This window comes from Prionailurus bengalensis, chromosome D3 (assembly GCF_016509475.1).
Source record: "Prionailurus bengalensis isolate Pbe53 chromosome D3, Fcat_Pben_1.1_paternal_pri, whole genome shotgun sequence".
Taxonomy (NCBI): domain Eukaryota; kingdom Metazoa; phylum Chordata; class Mammalia; order Carnivora; family Felidae; genus Prionailurus; species Prionailurus bengalensis.
The window spans coordinates 30,064,735-30,083,898 of record NC_057356.1 but is presented as its reverse complement, the minus strand read 5'-3'; the positions used below and the strand labels follow the sequence as shown (position 1 = coordinate 30,083,898).

The following is a 19,164-nucleotide window of genomic DNA, read 5'->3' as shown; positions in this document are numbered from 1 at the left end:
AGAGCGCGCAGCAGGTTGGGCCACGAGTGTCAAAGAAGGTTCAATGGCGTGGCAGGGACTGGCGGCCGAGTTCCTGCAGGTGCCAGCGGTGACGCGGACCTACACCGCGGCCTGTGTCCTTACCACCGCAGCTGTGGTAAGCTGGCCGGGCGGGTGGGATCGGTTCCCTGGCTGCAGCCCGGGAGGGGTGTAGCCATGGTTACCGCTAGATTCCCCGGGGTCGCACCTGACGCGCCCCTGGTTCCGCAGCAACTGGAGCTCCTCAGCCCCTTCCAGCTCTATTTCAACCCGCACCTCGTGTTCCGGAAGTTTCAGGTGAGGCCACCCGCCCCTTGCACCTGACAGCCGGGCCCTGCCTGCCCCGCGCCTGACCGCCCACCTACCCCCTATCCCCGTAGGTCTGGAGGCTCGTCACCAACTTCCTCTTCTTTGGGCCCCTGGGATTCAGCTTCTTCTTCAACATGCTCTTCGTGTATCCTGCCTCGAGCGGACGTAGGCTTAGGGTGGTGGGCGGCCCGCCAGGCTGGGGAGCGGCCCAGCGGGGCTGGGGAGGCCCGGAATGGCCAGGAGCAGGGAAACCAAGGCTCCTCCCGGTGGCATTTCCTTTACGGACGCTGCAGGTTTCGCTACTGCCGCATGCTGGAGGAGGGCTCCTTCCGTGGCCGCACGGCCGACTTCGTCTTCATGTTTCTCTTCGGGGGCGTCCTCATGACCGTATCCTTCCCAGGCTCTGAAACCTTAGGCGCTGCGCCTCTGGGTCCAGCCTCTGTAGGCCCTGGGGCCCGACATGAGCACCTGGGCCCGAGGGGGACAGAGTCGTTCACTCCAGTTTAGGGTGAATCTAGCATACATCATCTGCTCAGCCCCGGGCTACTAGCTCTTCAGTGCTGTACGCAAAGTATCACAGGGTGATGTGGAGAGCCAGGTAGGGTGCTTGCAGGCTGAGCCCCGAATGCCAGTAGCCAGAAGAAACTGGGGCAATGAAGGGCAGTGTTTGGAGGCTGGGGCCAGGTGCAGAAGCAGAGCAGATCACGTTGGCCTGAAGGCCACAGTGTGGCTTTGATTGAAGGGTCCATCACTAGAAGTGAGGAGGGAAGGAAAACTGGGGAGGAGTCCAGGGGTTTAGGCAGTCAGAGGGGTTCTGGGCAGGGGCTCTGAGGCCTGCACAAGGAGAAGTCCTCCCAGCACCTTGACTCTGACTCAGCTGCTGGGGCTCCTGGGCAGCCTGTTCTTCTTGGGCCAGGCCCTCACTGTCATGCTGGTGTATGTCTGGAGTCGCCGCAACCCCCGAGTGAGGGTCAACTTCTTTGGCCTCCTCACCTTCCAGGCACCATTCCTGCCCTGGGCACTCATGGGTTTCTCACTGCTGCTGGGCAACTCAATCCTTGTCGACCTGCTGGGTGAGCCTGCCTGCGCATCCAGCCCCGACCCCCCAGAAACAGGCTGTCTGGTACCAGATGACCTTTGGGAGGGCTCCCAGGCTGGTTGCTGTGCCAGAGCACAGCACCCACCTGGAATGGACCTCTCACCTGTCTTCCCACCCCCACTTCCTGCCCTGCCAGCTCCTCTGTTCTTCTGGCCCCTTGAATAAGCCAGCCAGATACCTGCTTCACATCTTTAGGCCTGATGTACTGATGCTTGTGGGGGTCCTGACCAGGGTGGGGTTGGGTAAGTCAAGATTCCAACCTTCGCTCCTGTTCCTCCCATGTTCTCAGCCCATCCCCTCTCCAAGTCCTGCCCACTTCTGGGCCAGGTAAGCCAATCCTTCAGGGTCAACCCTGGCCCCACCCTGGGCTGGCAGTCTGTGCAAGATGTTGTGTACTCTGGGGCCTCAGGTTACTTGGCCTGGCTGGCCTCCAGAGCTGTGCGTGGAGTCAGGGAGCAGGTTGTGCTGGCTCCAGACTCGGGACTGTGGAGGGTGGCCTCAGCAGTCCTTTGCTCTCCTACAGGGATTGCTGTGGGCCACATTTACTACTTCCTAGAGGATGTTTTCCCCAACCAGCCTGGAGGCAAGAGGTTGCTGCTGACCCCCAGTTTCCTGTAAGTGCTAGAGATGACAGTTATCCCCCTACACTCCCTCAAGATGGCTCCTGACCCCACTGGGGACCCCTGCTGGCCTCAGCTCAGTGTGGGCCCCTCCCTACAGGAAGCTGCTACTGGATGCCCGAGAGGAGGACCCCAATTACCTGCCCCTCCCGGAGGAGCAGCCAGGACCCCTGCAGCAATGACCCTACCCCGGGCCAGGGCCAGCCCAAGAAGCCCGTTTTCCTGGTCTCTGACAGACCTCCCTCCCACCCCTAACTCCCGCTTTCAGGAGAGCAACCTGTCCTGCAGACTGGGCCTGTGCCCAGGGCCCACCCAAATAAACAGGATGACCTGCACCTCTTCGTCCACAGCACTGGCTCCCTGCCTCAGCTGGCCACACCTTTCCATGCTGCTGGCCCTGACGTAGAGCCACTAAGCCTGGCCTGCCCTCTCAGACCAGAGGGGAGGCCCAGAGTGGGTCAAGAACCTGCCCATAGTTGCCTAGCAGCAGTGAACTAGCAGATGGCACACTCCGGGTTTTCACTCTAGCTTTGCCAGTGCCTTGCTGGAGCCTTGGGCAAATCCCACCTGCACCAGATCACTGCTCCCTGCCATGCAGCAAGGGAGCTGGTCAGATCTCACTGGCTGGGGCCAGGACTGGGATGTCCCTGTTGTGCCAAGCCCAGTCTGTAGGGGCTCCTGCCCATGGTGCCCTCAGGCTGATGCCTCACTGTCCCTCATCAGCAACCAAGTGGACCTTTGCCCACTTTCCAGCTGAGCAGTTAATGGACTTGGCCAAGGCTCCATGAGGTCAGGTGCAGAGGAGGGCCAGGACTGGGTCCTCTACCCTTTCTGCAACCCCAAAGCTTTGAGAAATTTTCACCATAGCAGAGCCTTGCAAAGTTCTCTCCCTGATGTTTTTAGCTAAGGACCATGGAAACCTTATCTGATTGCACAGCTCACTTTTCTCTTTGGTAAAGCAGCCATCAGGCAACCTGGCCAACTTTCCTCATCACCCTAGACCAGTCCAAATTACAATTTATTCCTGGATGATTGGCAGCAATAGGGGCTCCTCCAGCCATAGGTCGTCATGTTCGTGGGTGACACAAGTATTCACCATGGGAGTCTAACCTTAATTTGGTAATGAAATCTTGCGGAGTAACAGTGTAGCAGCGTGGGCTGGCAATGCTCAGAGTGAGGGCTCAGCCCCTGGGCTGCCCTCTAGTTGTAGGGCCTCATGGACCAAGCAAACCCTTTAGCAATGGAGCCCACTTATTTCCAAGGCCAGTGGAGCCTGGGCCTGGAATCCTGCTCTTTGTTCAAGGCCTTCCAGTGCAGCCCAGGTGTCCCCTTGCTGTGGGGCTCCAGCAAGTTCCACTCCTGGATGAAGGGCAGGGGGCTTGAGTACAAACTCCCCGGGAGCCAGGAGCCGTCACGTCCCAGGACATGATCACAGGACCCCAAGCCCAGAGGGCTAGGCGCGTCTACCCCTACATCCTGGCAGTCAAGACCTCAATTCCTACTCAGAGCTCTGCCCTTGCCCAGGGTGGGGTTCAAGTTGGGAGCCAGGTGCTATCACACTCCTGCCATGCTGCTGGAGGGCAGAGTAGCCCTGACATGGCAGGGAAGACCTGCCAGCAAGTGAAGGAGGCAGCCCAGTGCTTAGAGCTGGGTCCGTTACCTTCGTTAAGAATGTAGCTGTGCGCCCAAGTCATCAAGCAGCACTCACTCAGTGAGGAGACCCACATATGCCACCCTCATGGAGCCCACGTCCCTTCTGTAGAGTGAGGACACTTCCACATTAGACAAGAATGCAGAGGGGACACACAGCTCACTGGAGGCGGATCTGAGAAGAGGCCCAGAGCTTGCCTCCTTCTCAACACATAGCACCCACGGCCAGCACTGGGCAGGCATGCTGCTCCATGTGCCTTACTTCTCATAACCGACCTGGGAGAGAGGAGCTGGCCTGGGTGGAGTCACCAGCTGGGGGCAGAGCTGGGCCCCAACCACCTGTTGCACATGCACCGCTGCAAGGTGTGGCAGGAGTGGTGCATGCCCGCTGGAGCCTGAACAGCCAGGCATGGGCCCTTGGGCACCCAAGCTGGTAATGCCCCTGCAGCAACCACAAAGGACGGGGCTGCTGTAAGGGACTCCAGAGAAGCAATGCTCCTAGCCAGGGGTGGCACAACAGCTCAGACGTGCAGAGCCCAAGGATGGCAGGAAAGCCTGTAGCTCCTTCACAAGGCCAAGCAAAGGGGGTGGGGTGGGGCCGTCACTGAAAGGTAAGTGGGCCCCCCTACCCTGAGCCTCATGACCTCACTTGTCATGTCCATCAGCTGGAGGGCCTGAGGAAAAGCAAGACTGTGCTATGGTTGGCCTTGGATAGAAACTTAGCCCCAACCTGCCCACCTGGGACTCTGAGGCAGAGAAGGCTGAGAGGCCTGGCATGCCAGCCTTGGTCCCACACCACCCCAGCCAAGTCCTTCTCCTCGTCCCCTTTCTTATTTTTATGCTACCACTTTAAAAAAAAATGGAACATGACCTGTTGTCTTTTATTTAAAAAGTGTTGCTAGCCCTGCCTGGGGCTCCTATACAAAAACAAAACATAACCCAAAACGAGGCCTCTTTCTGACCAGAGACTTGGATGGGGACTGGGCTCAACAAATGGAATGTGCCCAGGGGAGGGTGACCAGAAGCCCTCCCCACACCCCATGTTCCTCAGGATGGCCCCGGCCTGCCCCTTTGCCTCCCTCCTTGCCAGAAGATGAAGGAGAGGCGGTCCGATCTTCTCAATGCTCCGTGGGAGCCATGCGCAGACGGGCTGGTTACCAAGCTGGGGCAGTGTTGGCAAGACGCCTCATACGCCTGCAGGAGGAGAGGAGGTGATGACCCGGAGCCAGCTTCCAGCCCTGGGTGGCTGCCCTCCCCTAGAGATCTCTAGCACAGCCAAGGGAGCGGGGACGGAAACAGGATACAAAAGGTGGGATCCCCAGCCCCTCCCTCGGCCAGAGCCTGTCCCCTGCTTGACACCCTGACAATGCCCTCTCTCCTGCCTGCTCATGTCTTGCCTATGTCTCCAGGGTTCTAGACACATAGGTCTGGGCTGTGGTCAGATCCAACCTGAGGGCTTAACTTTTGTTCCCTGAAGGAAAACCCACCTGGGGTCTAGATTGGGGCTCATCACCCAGGGCCTGCCTCTGGCCATGCAGGTACCTTCCCAGAACCAGGGTCCCTCCCCTGCCTGCAAGACAGTGGCTGTGTGCAGAGCAAGCTGCAAGGGGCCTGAAGGGGGAGGGGTACCTTGTGTTCCTGTCCTGGTCTCGGATCTTCTTTTCCATCTCAGCGTCTGTCAGAGTCTCCAGCAGTGGGCACCATTGGTCAGCATCGCCTGTGTTCCGGATGGCAATCTCCACAGTGGGTAGGGGGTTCTCACTGTGGGCCGGGGGTGAGGAATGGGGGTTGTAACTGTTAGTTCACAGAGCAGCAACCAGAAAGGCCCCCAGAGACCAGTGTCCACCCCCCTGCCAGAACACCGGAGCCAGGGCATAGCAAGGAAGGCCCAAGCCTTTCCTGCTTCCTCTTATGTCTCCTCCCTGCTGGGCCATTTCCATGCCCAGCTCCTCAGAACAAGAGTGGTGTGGTCAACACCCACCATCCGAACCTCAAGGCAGAATCACTGGAGACGCCAGGTCCCCCATAACAATAGCTTCTCTTCAAAGCACGCTCAAACAGGCCCTTTGCTGTCATCTAGGTGTCTCTGGTCTGTAAAGGAGTGGGGGTTCCCTGCAGAGGTGGTTCTGCATGACAGTATTGCTGGGAAGGTAGGGGAGGGCAGTCTGCCCCGCTCAGTGCCTGGGGCTTGGATCCACCGGCCTTGATGCCTCATCAATGAAGGCCACTGGGCCAGCCTGCTCCTGAATATTCCATACATTTGCCCCTCAGTGCACTTTACTGACCCAACTAAATCCAGATAGCTGGGCCTGGAACCCTTGTCCCCTGACCACTACACTCCATGGCCCCTCAGTGACCACCCCAAAGGTCATCTATGCACCTATGGACCCTCTTGCCAAGGACACACAGCAGTAGGGGTGAGGGAGACACACGCAGAAGCACAAGAGAAGGGAGGACACAGCTGAGGTGCTGCCTCTCTGGGCCTTGATTTCCAAGCCTGTGTGATAGGAGGCTGAAGAGGCAAGGATACTTCAGAGCTGACCGCTCAAACTCCTGGCCCAGGAGATAAGTCTCAGACTGTGGCCCTAACAGCGAATCTCTTCCACCCCCTTCCCTTTCCTCACCAGGCCCTTTCTCTCTCTTCCAGCCGGGTGGCCTGCACCTGTCTCTCGAGGCCCAGCACCCCCAGAAGGCTGACCCTGCTCCACTGCAGCCCTATCAAGTGTCTGCCCACCTCAGCCTGGAGCCCTGCACAGCACAGTTCCCTCTGAGAAGAGTGAAGGCAGGCAGGGCCCAGGGGAGGCAGGGGAGGACACTGACAGAATAAAAGAGGATGGACCCCTGATCTGTGGCCTTGCTTCTGGTACCTCATTTGGAAAATAGGAACAATTACAGGGCTGTGAGGGCTCTTCAGAGGATTACTATTATTTAAAACAGCCAACATATGTCCACTGAGGGGGCTCCCTAGGTGCAGTCTCCCTGGAACTTGTGCCCAAGGTTGTGTGAGTGGCCAGCTAGAGAGGGATGTCCACCCAGGCCTGACAGGAGGCTGTGCCCCTCACACTGCCAGCTGGCACACAGCAGCTGAGGGCCTGTTCTGGCTTCCCTTGTGTGCTAGTGTTCTCATCCTGATTCTCAAGGACCGGGAGCAGACAAGGCCCAGCCTGGTGCATGCACTAAGGCTGTCACCACAACCCAGAACTGCCCCTGGCTCCCCTGCAGAAGCAGGGCTCACTTCTTCCTGCTGAGCTAGGTCCCCAAAGCCCAAGCTTGTGCTGGTGACTCAGAAGCTAGTGACAAGAGCAGCACCAGCCCCCACCCGTGGTACCCTGGGGCCAACCCTCCTCAGCAGCTCCTGAGAGCTCTTCTCCAGCCAGTGTGGTGGTTTGGCAATCCTGAACCACCCAACCACAGACCCAAACATCATTCCTCACCTCAAGGGCTCCCAGCCACCTTCCTTGGGAGGGCAGACATGAAAGGCACCAAGCCCACGCTGAGGGAAGCAAAACATGTTTTCCTCTTAATTTAAACAAGGGCTTGTGAGTAGGTCCTGGAGGCCCCTTTGTTTACCTTCCCTTGGCTCTGGGAAGATTCCACTCCAGTGGGTTTGTTCTAAAATAAGAACTGCTCAATCCAACCATGTAAGAATGGGCCGAGAGCCAGCAGGGCTCTCGGGTTTGGGACAAACACACAGGCAGGGGTCACCTTGCCTCCCCCTCCTTTGAGGGGATTCTGCATCATGGACTTCAAGGCTCCCTGTGATCCCAGATGTTCCTACCACCCTGCAGAGTCCAGGTGGGGACACAGAGCCCAGGAATGGGAGGGCTGTGGCGGAGATGTCAGAGGGCCCAGGGCCCAGGGTATCTCAGTATGGGCTCACTTTTATGCCCTCACATGATACAAAATGCCAGCCAAGAACCACTGCTCTACTCACTTTACAAATGAGAAGGACAGAGCCTTCAAGGGAAATGACCTACCTGCCCATGGCCACTCCACTGGGAGGAGGGGGAGAGAGAACTCAACAGCACCCTCCTCTTTATGGCCAACTCGCTTTTGACAAGGGTACCAAAGTCCCTACAATGAGGAAAGACCAGTCTTTCCAACAAATGAGCACTGGGACAAGATGACCTTGGATTAGGCAGAGGTTCTGTAGGTATCATATTAAAAAGCACAGGCAGGGGGTTCCTGGCTGGCTCAGTCAGGACAGCATAGGACTCTTGATGTCAGGGTTGTTGAGTTCGAGCCCCACCCTGGGTGTAGAGATGACTTAAAAATAAAATCTTAAAAAAAAAATTTTTTTTTTAAAGCACAGGCAACCGAAGAAAAAATAAAGTGGACTACACCAAAATTTAAAGCTTCTGTGCTTCAAGGGACACTGTCATGAAAGTGAAAAGACGTGGTAGAAAGTATTTGTAAACCGTACCTCTGATAAGGAACTTATACCTACAATATGTAAAAAACACTTACAACTCAATAATAAAAATACAAATAGCCCAATTAAAAACTGAGGGACCTGAGCAGCTATTTTTCTAAAGATGATATACAAATGCCCAAAGGCACCTGAGAAGATGCTCCATCATCATTTTGTCAGTGGGGAAATGCAAATCACGACCCCAACGAGATGCCACTCCCTCCCCCTCCCCCACTAGGATGGCGAGAATCAAAAAGTCAGGTTAACAGGGGTGCCTGGGTGGTTCAGTCGGTTAAGCGTCCAACTTCAGCTCAGGTCATGATCTCATGCTTCATGGGTTTGAGCCCCATGTCAGGCTCTGTGCTGACAGCTCTGCTTTGGATTCTGTGTCTCCCTCTCTCTCTGCCCCTCCGCTGCTTGCGCGCGCGCGCGCTCTCTCTCTCTCTCTCTCTCTCTCTCAAAAGTAAATAAACATTTAAAAAAATTAAAAAAAAAAAAAAGGTAACAAATGTTGGCGAGGATGTGGAGAAACGAGAAAGAAGCCTGACTCTACTGGTGCAAAAGTAAAATGGTGGGCTGCTTTGGAAAGCAGTCTGGCAGGAACTCAAAATGCTACACACAGCTACCACGTGATCCAGCAATTCCTCTCCTACGATCTACCTAAGAAAACTGAAAATGGATGTTTAAACAAACACTTGGACATGAATGCTCACAGCAGTGCCACTCTCCACAGCCCAGAAGTTCAACCACCCGACTGTCCGTCAACCCATGACTGGGTAAACACAATATGGCACATGTGTATGAAGGCACTGTACTCCGCCATAAACAGGAATGAAGCTCCCATACAGGCTGCCACACAGAAATAATGATACTAAGAAATGAGCCACAAAAGAGCATGTATTACATGATTCGATTTATACAGAGTATCCACAACAGGCAAGTTGATAGCAAGTAGATTAGTAGTTGCCCAGGGCTGGGAGACTTGAGGGGCACAGCAGCAGCTGCTAAAGGGTGTGAGGCTTCCTTTGGGGTGATGGAAATGTTGTAAAATTGTCATGGTGTGATGGCACCACTCTGTGGATGCTGAAAACCAAGGAACGGCACACTCTAGATGGGTGAACTGTACAGTATTTGCATTATAGCTCAATGCAGCTGTTATAAAAACAGACAAGCAAGCAAGCAAACCCTGCTGCCATCAAGAGGGCAGAGTTCCAGGAGTAACCTCTGTGGCTCATGGTCAACCAGTCCAAAATGACCCTGGTGTCTCCCGACCCTGATATGTGCCAGTGACACTGTCTCCCTGTCCCCCACCTATCCCAGCCACCAGGCTCTCTGATCCTCTGCCCATCTCCAGCTTCCTCCCAGTCAGCACCCTGCCCGGCCACCTCACCCCAGGTTCTATGCCGCCTACCCGTGGCTCCCCTCCTCGCGCCTGCAGCCTCCAGTGCACTCTGCTAGACAAAGTACTGTTTCTTCTCTGTGTCCCCAGCCTCAGGCACAGGGCTGGCCTGCAGGAGGTGCCAGTAAGTCTACTGATGCAACTTTCCAACCAGGTAGCAGCTCACAGGTTTGGGTCAATGTTTGACACTCCCACATGTTTTGCTCAGCCCAGGCCCTTCCCCTCCTGTCATTCACTGTCACTCTGGGTCAGCTCTGTCCTCTAGAAGCTTGGGGCCCCCAATCTGTTTGTCACATGCGTGTCCCCCCCAGGCTTGCCCACATCAGGCCTGCCTGTCCCACTGCTGAAAGGAAGCAGCCTGCCTTCACTCCCCTGACTAGTTTGTGGGCATTCTGCCCCCACCCCCACCCCCCACAAATGTCCTGTGACCAGCAGCATGCCCTGCTCCACCATGGACACAACACCACCATCACCAAGCACTGCAGCCAGACACTGGGCTAGGTCTGGTGAGGGGGAGACAGACGGACTGGCCTGCAGGGATTCAGAGCATCTACAACATGGGATGACAGAGGCCCAAAATTTAAAGTCCCTTTTAAGGAGTCATGTGACTCAGCAGGTGTCAAGTCTTGTGTGCAGTAGAGATCAGGTGGGGGCTCCTGGTCTGGCTCTCCATGGACCAAGTGGCCCCTGGCCGTGGGGACATGGCAGCCCACTCTACCTCCCCCAGGCAGTAACCCAGAGAGAAGGGCTGACACTGGTCTCCCCAGGGAGAGTTAAGAGAGCTCCCAAGGGATGGTGTGGTGCTGTGGTAAGAATGTGGGTCAGGGTCAGGAGACATAAGTTCCAATCCCCTTCCCTGCTTGCCTTAGAAGGCCATAGTTCTATCTCCCTGGATGATGGAGTCCACAATAAGCCAGCCTCTGACCCTAACCTCCCCTTCCGGTCTTGCAAGCTCTATCCACAGCATCCAGCTGCCCAGACCACACACAGCACACACAATGGGCCAGACCTAGCCTGAAGAGCTCGAGGCCTGGTCAGCTGGGAAAACACAAACAGCTGTCCCGATGCAAAAGAGGCACTGGGCTGCCTCCCAGATCCCAGGCAGGCTGTGCCCCTCCAACCTGGCTGGCCTGGGCTGCTGTGGAGGGGATGTGTGCTCACCCTGGTCCCCAGTAAGCCGCCCTGCCTTCAATCCCAAGGATGTGAAACCTGCACACTCAGCACTACAGACTGCAGCAGGATAGAGGTCTGTGATGCTCCCTGTCCACCAAATGGAATTCATTAACGGGCTCCTGAGATGGGGTGGGGGGGGATCTGCTGTAAGTCCTGATCTACCACCACCAGAGTTCCCAGGGGGTACTACTCTGGAGCTATCTGGCACACTGCTGACAGCCTGAAGCTTGACAAGAGTTTTAGGAGGACACTCGGGTCACCCAGGGGTCAGAGCAGGAGGGATGCTGCCACATGTGCCAACACCCTCAGGGTCCTGCAGCAGGAATACTCCCTACTCCACACACACCATCTGCCAGTCAGAACATGGATTCAGGCTCAACCAGCATCTGAGGGCTCAGGTACCTGGGGTACTCACTCTCGTGACCTGTACAACATCACCACTTCCCACCTCCAGGAGCATTCCAGGGAGCGGGGCCACCCCAGGCAGGTCTTCAGGCCTGTTGGCCTTGCCTCAAATACAACATGAACGGACGTGCACGGCCACACCTCCAGCAGGGCTCTCAAGGACCCAGACACTACATCACGTCTCACTGACACCTCCTCCCAGGGCCTGGGCTCTGTCTGTGAAGCAGGACTACCTGGTAGGTAGGGCCACTGGGAGGTTCCGGGAAGGTGACATATGTGACATCTCAGACCAAATGCCTGGAGCATGGGCGGTGCTCGGATCCCCACAGAACCCAGTGGTTTCCCAGGGCCGGGACCTCAAGCCCTGAGGGTGTACGGTCATTCCTTCTCTCTTGCTCAGATTTACAGGAAGCAGCAAGAAAGCAGTCTCCTGGGATTTCTGGGAAAACCAGCTGAGACACAAACATACGCACGAGCTCCATTAACTGTCCTATCTTTGCAAAAAGACCTTCGTACTTGCTCCTCATGTGCCATTTTAAGCTGCGGTCCTTGAGTAATGATCGCCAAATGTAGACGATGACAGTTTGATGAGCGGAATAAATCCTAACATCCTGTTTTGATGCAGGGATACTCAGCGCCACCCCCAGACTGTACTTTCCCAAGAGGAAAAGGAGCACAGGGAACAGGGCCAGTTATGGTGGAACAGTCCTGAGGCGGGCAAGCTCTACTATCAGTTCACGTCCACCGCCCCCCACCTCCTACTAGGCCCACACTTTGCACTGTGGGGCCACCACCAATAGGAAGGCCATGTCTGCCTCTCTGGGAGCCCCTGTCCCCTGGTCCACCCACAGGATACCGGTCTGGAATGTTCTGTTTATACTCCCACCTTCACAGGTAGCCTGGATGTGGCTCTTTATCTTCTGCGGCACCCTATATAGGGGTCCAGTCCAAATGGGTGCTCACCAACAAGTCTCTGACTGGCAAGATGCAACAGTAAAAAAGAAAACTGCTGGAGGTCTCCTGACTCTTACAAGCTGGGGAGGGCTGTTTGGAGCAGCTCTTGTTTGAGACAGAAGGCAAGTCCATCAGATGACAAACCCTGGGGTGGGTGACCCAACCTTGAGAGAGGGAAAAGTCTGGGAGAATACAGAGGTGGCGGCAGGGTGGAGGTGTGGAGGGGCTTTCGGCAACAGAGGATGGTCCCAGGCAGGGGGTGGGAGTGCTGGAGATAAACCACCTCCTCAGAGTCACCCCCACCATGGTAAGGGTGGGGAGCCCTACCACTGAGACACAGGAGGCGGGAGGAACAAGCCAACAAGTTGCCGCTGAGCTGGCTGCGGCTGCCCATGGCCAGACCGTTTTTCTGGGCTCCAGACAGACCCGAAGGCTGTCATGTCCCACACACAGGGAGACGTCTTTTCCCCAAAACAGGTTTACAAAGGAGGGCGGGGCTTGTCTGGGATCCTACCTGAAGGCATAGGTCTTCTGATGCCAGCTCAGCTGTCCCCGAATGCTGTACGCGATGGTGGTGACAAACTCCCCACCCAGCCCCAGCTCTGAGCACAGCTTCAGGGCAAATTTCTCTGGTGAGTTCTCCTTCTCTGACATGTCCCACTCAAACTGGTCCACCAGCGAAATGTTTCCCACATGGATATTCAGCTGGGACAAGAACCAAAGAACACAAGTTAAAGGAGTCAGAACTGTACCCTACCTGGAGAGGCCTCAAGGAGATGAGACAGCCCACTAGGGAGCCACCAGGCCGGGCTGGACCCTGCCTACAACTTACTAGCTGAGAACTGGGGCTGGCCCTTGTCCTTCTGGCCGCAGGTCCCCATCCAGAAATTGGAGATGACACCACGCACCTCCTGGGGCTGCCACAAGGGGCTCTGGCTCAAGGCCTGGCACAGCTACCCATCTCACATTAGATGCACACCCCACCTGAATAGCCCACAAGGTGCAGGCAAAGCCTGGGTGGGCAGCAGAGGCCCACAGCCAACTCTGCCCACCACGCACCCAGCAGATATCCTGCTGACATGTAAACTACAGCCAGAAGAGGGTCCAGGCCCCGCCTGTGCAGCACCCAGACCAAGACAGAACCTAGCCTGTGACCCAGGGCTCCCCACTTACACCTGCACTCAGAATCACCATCTTTACTCCTCACCCCACAGATGAGCAGGCCTGCTCTGAAACAGGGCATCACTGAGACACACAGGAAGGACTCTTGAGGGTCTGGCTGTGTCCTGGGGCACTGTATCCACGAGACTCCTCCTACTGGGACCACCCCTCACTGCTCTCCAGGTGAGTAGTACTGCTCATTCTACTGCTCAGTACTGCTCAGTAGTACTCTACTGGGACCACCCCTCACTGCTCTCCAGGTGAACAGTACTGCTCATTCTACTACTCACAGTACTACTGTGGCCAGGCCACAGTACTGCTCATTCACCCTACTGTCCCTGAGTGCTCAGCTCTTCAAGACAAAGATCAGGGTGGCCACTGCTCCGGGCCCACAGCCACTGGGGCCTTTCCACTGCCTTCAAAGAAGCATGGGACCCCACTCCCTGTCCCCATTCATGAAGCTCTGCACCTCTGGGCCCTGTATACCACCTTCCACTCACTGCCAATGAGCCTGGGTCCTTTCCCATTTCTGTGTTCTGCTCATGCTGGGCAATGAAATGATGGTTTACAGAATGGAGCTGGAAGAGCTGTCCCTTCCCCTCACAGGAAACGAATGCCCACTGAGCCCCAAGGGCACGCTAGGACCAGAAAGACATGATGCAGCAGTCAGCCCACAGAAAAACATCAAAAAGAAACAAACAGGACCAACAGGTGTAGCCATCCACACCCAGGCCCGGCAAGCCCTGCCCCAGGTGCCATACCTGGCATGCCTGGTGCCATATCTTAGCCACCGTGTGGACTGGGTTGCCTGTCCCCTGCCAACTGGTCATTAATGCTTGAGTCTATTAAAAAAATACGGATTGTGTGCTTATCACGGAGAGGCACAGGGAATGCAATGGTGGGTATGACAGACAAAAAACCATTTTCGTGGAGGATGTTCCAGCTGGGGAGAGACACCTAAGCAAGTTAAATATATGAATGCATGGTATATGTCACACATCACCAAGTCCTAAGAAGAAAATGAAGGGAGGAACAGAAAGTACAGAGGTGGCCACGTTAGCCAGGAGGCCCAAGAAGGCCTCCTGGGGGAGGCAGCATTTTAAGAAGAACTGCATGGGCAGACAGAGCAGGCCATGTGGCTCCTCGGAGAGAAGGGTCCTGAGCAAAGTTGGGCCTGAGGCCGCCCTAAGGCCTCCAGCTTCTAGAGAGGGATCTGGAAGCCCTGTTTGGAGCACAGAAGAGACACTGGCTGCCACTGAGACCCTTACTGGAGGTAGCCATCTAGCTGTAGGGATGGTGGGGTGGTGAGGACAGGAGCGGCTGGACCCTGAGGAGGTGCAGAGATGAGACAGGGCCAGGACTCCTGAGTAGGCATGCAGCACAGGGGCCAGGCTCCCCAGCCGCAACCTGTATCACCACACACACCTTCACAGAAGTCTGCCAGCCCCGTAGAGCCTGACAGCTAGACTTAGGAGAAGCAATGAGTCCCCCCCAAACCCTTGAAGCTGAAGAGAGCCAACCTGGGCCAGGTGCCCCCATAAAGGCAGCCAGGTCTGAGCTATAGTCCCAGAGACCCCAAGAACATCTATTAAGTGGCCACTCCATGCTAAGGCACAGCTCTGTGAAGAGAGACACTCCTCAGATGCCACCATGGCAAAGATTCCTGTCCTCCACCGTGTCCCAGGAGCCATACAAGGAAGAATATCCTCAAAGAAGTACCCAGCTCTCCTTGAGTCCTCTTGACCAAAACCTTGGGTGTGACCTTCAGTTTCCTCACTTACAAGATGGGTGCTGTCCCCTAGGTCACAATGCCCATGAGGGCTCTGACCTGATAAACACAGCACTGTCCCACGGCAGCAAAGCTTCCCTGGGCCAGCCGTGTCAGACTTTGGTGCCAGCGAGACCTCATGCCAGAACCAGGCAGGGAACCCAACCTGGGGGTGGTCTCCCAAAGCCTACCTACCAGCTGACACCGTCCCACGGTGGGGATTACAGGTGGGATGGAGGGCTTAAAGGGGCCAACAGCTGACAAGTGTCTAGTCACCAAGAAAGCCTCTGGTCAGGAGAGATGGTGGCAACCCCAAACAGGTTTTCAACTGCCTGACCACTTTCTGTATGGCTGCTCGGAAGCCCTGTCAGAATTAAAAAAAAGAAAGAAAAGGAAAGGAAAAGGAAAAGGAAAAGGAAAAGGAAAAGGAAAAGGAAAAGGAAAAGAAAGAAAAGGACAGGACAAGAAAAGAAAAGAAAAGAAAAGAAAAGAAAAGAAAAGAAAAGAAAAAGAAAAATTCTGAGAAAAATGTCAGGGATGCTAACCGGTCAGTCTCATGAGGACCCTGCCTGTGGCCAACCCCATCCATTTGGAAGCATGTTGGTGGGTGTGGCTAACCCCATAAGGCCACATCCCCACCACAGTTAACAGGACAAAGACACAGCACAGAGCAGAGTTCTCAGGGCCATCCTTTAGAGGGGACAGGCTATGCATGAGAAAGCAGGTAAGGCTCCCATTGCCCTCCACTTGTCTCCTACGAAGTTCCCCTTCTTTCTCAATTATGCCTTTTATCTTTTTTTTGTTTTTTAATGTTTATTTTTGAGAGAGAGAGAGAGAGAGAGCATAGGCATGCAAGCAGGGAAGGGGCAGAGCGCAGGGGGCGGGTGGACTGAGGATCTGAAATGGGCTCCAAGCTGACAGCATCGAGCCCTATGCAGGGCTCGAACTCACAAACACCAAGATCATGACCGGAGCTGAAGTCAGAAATTCAGCTGACTGAGTGAGCCACCCAGATGCCCCATGCCCTTTTCCTGTTAGTTGGCCATAATATGAAACTAAAATGGGTTAAGAAAAACAGATTTGTATTTCTCTCAAATTAACTAGTGGGGCACCTGGCTGGCTCAGTCAGTACAGCATGAGACTCTTGATCTTCAGGTCACAAGTTCAAGCTCCACGGAACAAAGGAAGGAAGGAAGGAAAAGGAAGGGAGGAAGGCAGGAAGGGAGGGAGGGAGGGAGGGAGGGAGGGAGGGAGGGAGGGAGGGAGGGAGGAAGGAAGGAAGGAAGGAAGGAAAAGGAAGGAAGGGAAAGGAAGGAAGGAAGAGAGAAGAAGGAAGGAAGGAAGGAAGGAAGGAAGGAAGGAAGGAAGGAACGAACGAACGAACGAAATTAACTAGTAAGGAGACTGAATGAATAAACAAAATCTTCCCCACAAAGAAAAGTCCTGGACCTGATGGCTTCACTGGTGAATTCTACCAAGCACCGAGAGAAGAACTAACACCAATCCTTTTCGAACTCTGCCAAAAAACTGAAGAGGAGGGAACACTTCATAATTCACCGCCCTGGTATCAAAGTCAAATACTACAAAAAAAGGAAAACTATAGACCAATATTCCTTATGAACACTGATCTAAAAATCTGCAAAACACTAGCAAACTGAATTCAGTGGCATACTAAAAGAATTATATACCATGACCAAGTGGGATTTATTTCAGCAATGCAAAAATAGTTCAATACAAAAATTTATCAATGTAATAAACCATATTAACAGATTGAAAAACAAAAATCACATCATCATCTCAATGCAGAAAAAGCATTTGGCAAAATTCAACATCCTTTTGTGATAAAAACAGTCAACAACGACAAAAAGAAAGAAACTACTTCAACCTAATAAATCCATATATAAAAAACCGACAGTGAACATTATACTCAATAGTGAAAGCTGAAACATTTTCCTCTAAAATCAGGAACTAGCCAAGGATGCCTGCTCTTGCCACTTCTATTCAACACAGTACTGGAATTTCTAGCCAGAGAAATTAGGTAAGAAAAAGAAATAAAAGGTATCCAAATTGGAAAAGAAGAAGTAAAGTTATCTCTACTCACAGATGATATAACCTTATACATAGAAAACCCTGAAGATTACACAAAAAAACTGTTAGAACGAATAAGTTCAGCAAAGCAGCAAGATACAAAGTCAACACACAATCAGCTGCGTTTCTATACACTAACAATAAAAAATGTGAAAAAAAATTTGAAAAATGTGAAAACAATTTCATTTGGGGCGCCTGGGTGGTACAGTCAGTTAAGCGTCCGGCCCTTGATCTTGGCTTAGGTCATGATCTCATGGTTCCTGAGTTCAAGCCCCAAATCAGGCTCTGCACTGACAGTGCGGAGCCTGCTGGGGATTGTGTCTCTCCTTCTCCCTGCCCCTCCTGGGCTTGTGCATGTGTGCACATGCTCTCTCTCTCTCTCTCAAAATAAACCAAGATAAATAAACAAAATAATTTTTAAGGGCGCCTGGGTGGCTCAGTCGGTTCAGTGTCTGACTTCAGCTCAGGTCATGATACCACGGTTCATGAGTTCAAGCCCTGCATCGGGCTCTGTGCTGACAGCTCAGGGCCTGGAGCCTGTTTTGGATGCTGTGTCTCCCTCTCTCTCTGCTCCTCCCCTGCTCACACTCTGTCTCTCTCTCAAAAATAAATAAAGATTAAAAAAATATATTTTTTAATTTTTTAAAAATTTAATTTATAATAGCATTAAAAAGAATAAAATACTTACAAATTAACCAAAGAGGTGAAAAATTTGTACAATGAAAACTATAAAACACTGCTCAAAGAAATTAAAGAAATAATACTACAAAATATTATTATTATATTGTATTATTATTACTATTATGTAGTATTACCTTTTTAAGTTTATTTATTTATTTTGAGAGAAGAGAGAGAGCGAGAGCATGGGGGGAGGGGCAGAGAGAGAGGGAAAGAGAGAGAGAATCCCAAGCAGGCTCTGTCTACACTGTTAGCATGAAGCCCAAGATATGGCTCAAACTCACCAACTATGAGATCATGACTGAGCCGAAATCAAGAGTCAGACACTTAACCGACTGAGCCACCCAGGTGCCCCAAGACTAAGTATTATTTAGATGCCAAGACTATCCAAAAAAATTTACAAATTCATTGTAATCCTTATCAAAATCTCAATAATGTTTCTTGCAGAAATAGAATAAAAATCTATCCTAAACTTAAATAGAATCTGAACAGTCAAAACAATCTTGAAAGGGGTGCCTGGGTGGCTCAGTCAGTTAAGTGTCTGACTTGACTCGTGGTTCGTGGGTTCGAACCATTTCAGAACTTTTTGCAAAGCTACAGTAATCAACACAGTGTGGTACTGACATAAAAAGACATATAGACCAATAGAATAGAAAGCTCAGAAATAAACTCTCAAAAATACAGGCATATAATTTTCAACAAGGGTGCTAAGACCATTCAATGTAGAAAGGATAGTCATTTCCACAGATGGTGCTAGAAAACAGGCTATCCACACACACAGAAGAATGAAGTTGGACCCTTGCCTAACTCAAAATGGATGAAAGACCCAAGTATATGAGATAAAACTATAAAACTATTAAAACAGGAAAAAAGCTTCATGCCATTGGATTTGGCAATGAGTTCTTACATAGGAGACCAAGGGCACAAACAAAAAGACAAAGCAGACTTTATCAAAATGAAAACTTTTATGCAGCAAAGGACACTATCAAATGAGTAAAAACGCAAAGAATGAGAGAAAATATTTGCAAATCACCTGTATAATAAGGGATTGATAACTAGAATATACAAAGAACTCATAAAACTCAACAACAAAAGAACAAAAAATCTGATTGAAAAAAGGCAAAGAACTTGAACACACATTTCTCCAAAGATCTACAACTGACCAACAGGCACCTGAAAGATACTAATCAACGTCACTAATCAACAGAGAAATGCAAATCAAACCCACAATGAGATACCACTTCACACCAAGCAGGCTCTGAGGCAGGCAGGCCTGGGCCCAAATCTCAGCACTCACTTCTCAGCTGGGCAGTCTGGGGCACGTGACCTCACCTCTCCATGTGGCAACCTCTTCACCTGTAACACAACAGGCAAGGCAGCATCTCCCCCCAGCCCTGAGGCAGGTTACTACATGGTATGAGGTGTGCTTGG

General features: G+C 52.9%; 2 protein-coding genes across 6 annotated transcripts in view; one reads left to right on the top strand and one right to left on the bottom strand.

Annotated features, from left to right (window-relative positions):
• Window positions 1-8,204, top strand: DERL3 (derlin 3). 4 transcript variants are annotated; one of them, XM_043558244.1, is made up of 9 exons: window positions 1-136; window positions 250-315; window positions 399-472; window positions 621-714; window positions 1,205-1,400; window positions 1,950-2,040; window positions 2,147-4,907; window positions 5,174-5,443; window positions 6,344-6,541. In XM_043558244.1, the coding sequence occupies exons 1-7, from the start codon at window positions 44-46 to the stop codon at window positions 2,226-2,228; spliced, it is 696 nt and encodes a 231-aa protein (XP_043414179.1). In that variant the 5' UTR covers window positions 1-43; the 3' UTR covers window positions 2,229-4,907; window positions 5,174-5,443; window positions 6,344-6,541. The 4 variants fall into 4 exon arrangements, with proteins under 4 accessions (XP_043414179.1, XP_043414178.1, XP_043414180.1 ...); XM_043558243.1 differs by lacking the exons at window positions 2,147-4,907; window positions 5,174-5,443 and adding an exon at window positions 8,004-8,204 and having other exon boundaries at window positions 6,344-6,478; XM_043558245.1 differs by lacking the exon at window positions 5,174-5,443.
• Window positions 4,557-19,164, bottom strand: part of SMARCB1 (SWI/SNF related, matrix associated, actin dependent regulator of chromatin, subfamily b, member 1) — a 34,290-nt gene continuing 19,682 nt past the window's right edge. For both annotated transcript variants that reach the window (XM_043558240.1, XM_043558239.1), the window contains exons 7-9: window positions 12,553-12,743; window positions 5,326-5,457; window positions 4,557-4,890 (exon numbers count right to left, since the gene is read on the bottom strand). In XM_043558240.1, coding sequence (XP_043414175.1) covers window positions 4,851-4,890; window positions 5,326-5,457; window positions 12,553-12,743 — 363 coding nt within the window. In that variant the 3' untranslated portion in view covers window positions 4,557-4,850. The remainder of the gene's footprint in view (window positions 4,891-5,325; window positions 5,458-12,552; window positions 12,744-19,164) is intronic.

What these genes read in the sequence shown, in the direction of transcription:
- DERL3 (XM_043558243.1), top strand. Translation starts at nt 44, where the DNA reads ATGGCGTGGCAGGGACTGGCGGCCGAGTTCCTGCAGGTGCCAGCGGTG. An exon ending in TCGTGTTCCGGAAGTTTCAG is followed by an intron (nt 316 to 398) that starts GTGAGGCCACCC and finishes CTATCCCCGTAG; the next exon opens with GTCTGGAGGCTCGTCACCAA. An exon ending in AATCCTTGTCGACCTGCTGG is followed by an intron (nt 1,401 to 1,949) that starts GTGAGCCTGCCT and finishes GCTCTCCTACAG; the next exon opens with GGATTGCTGTGGGCCACATT.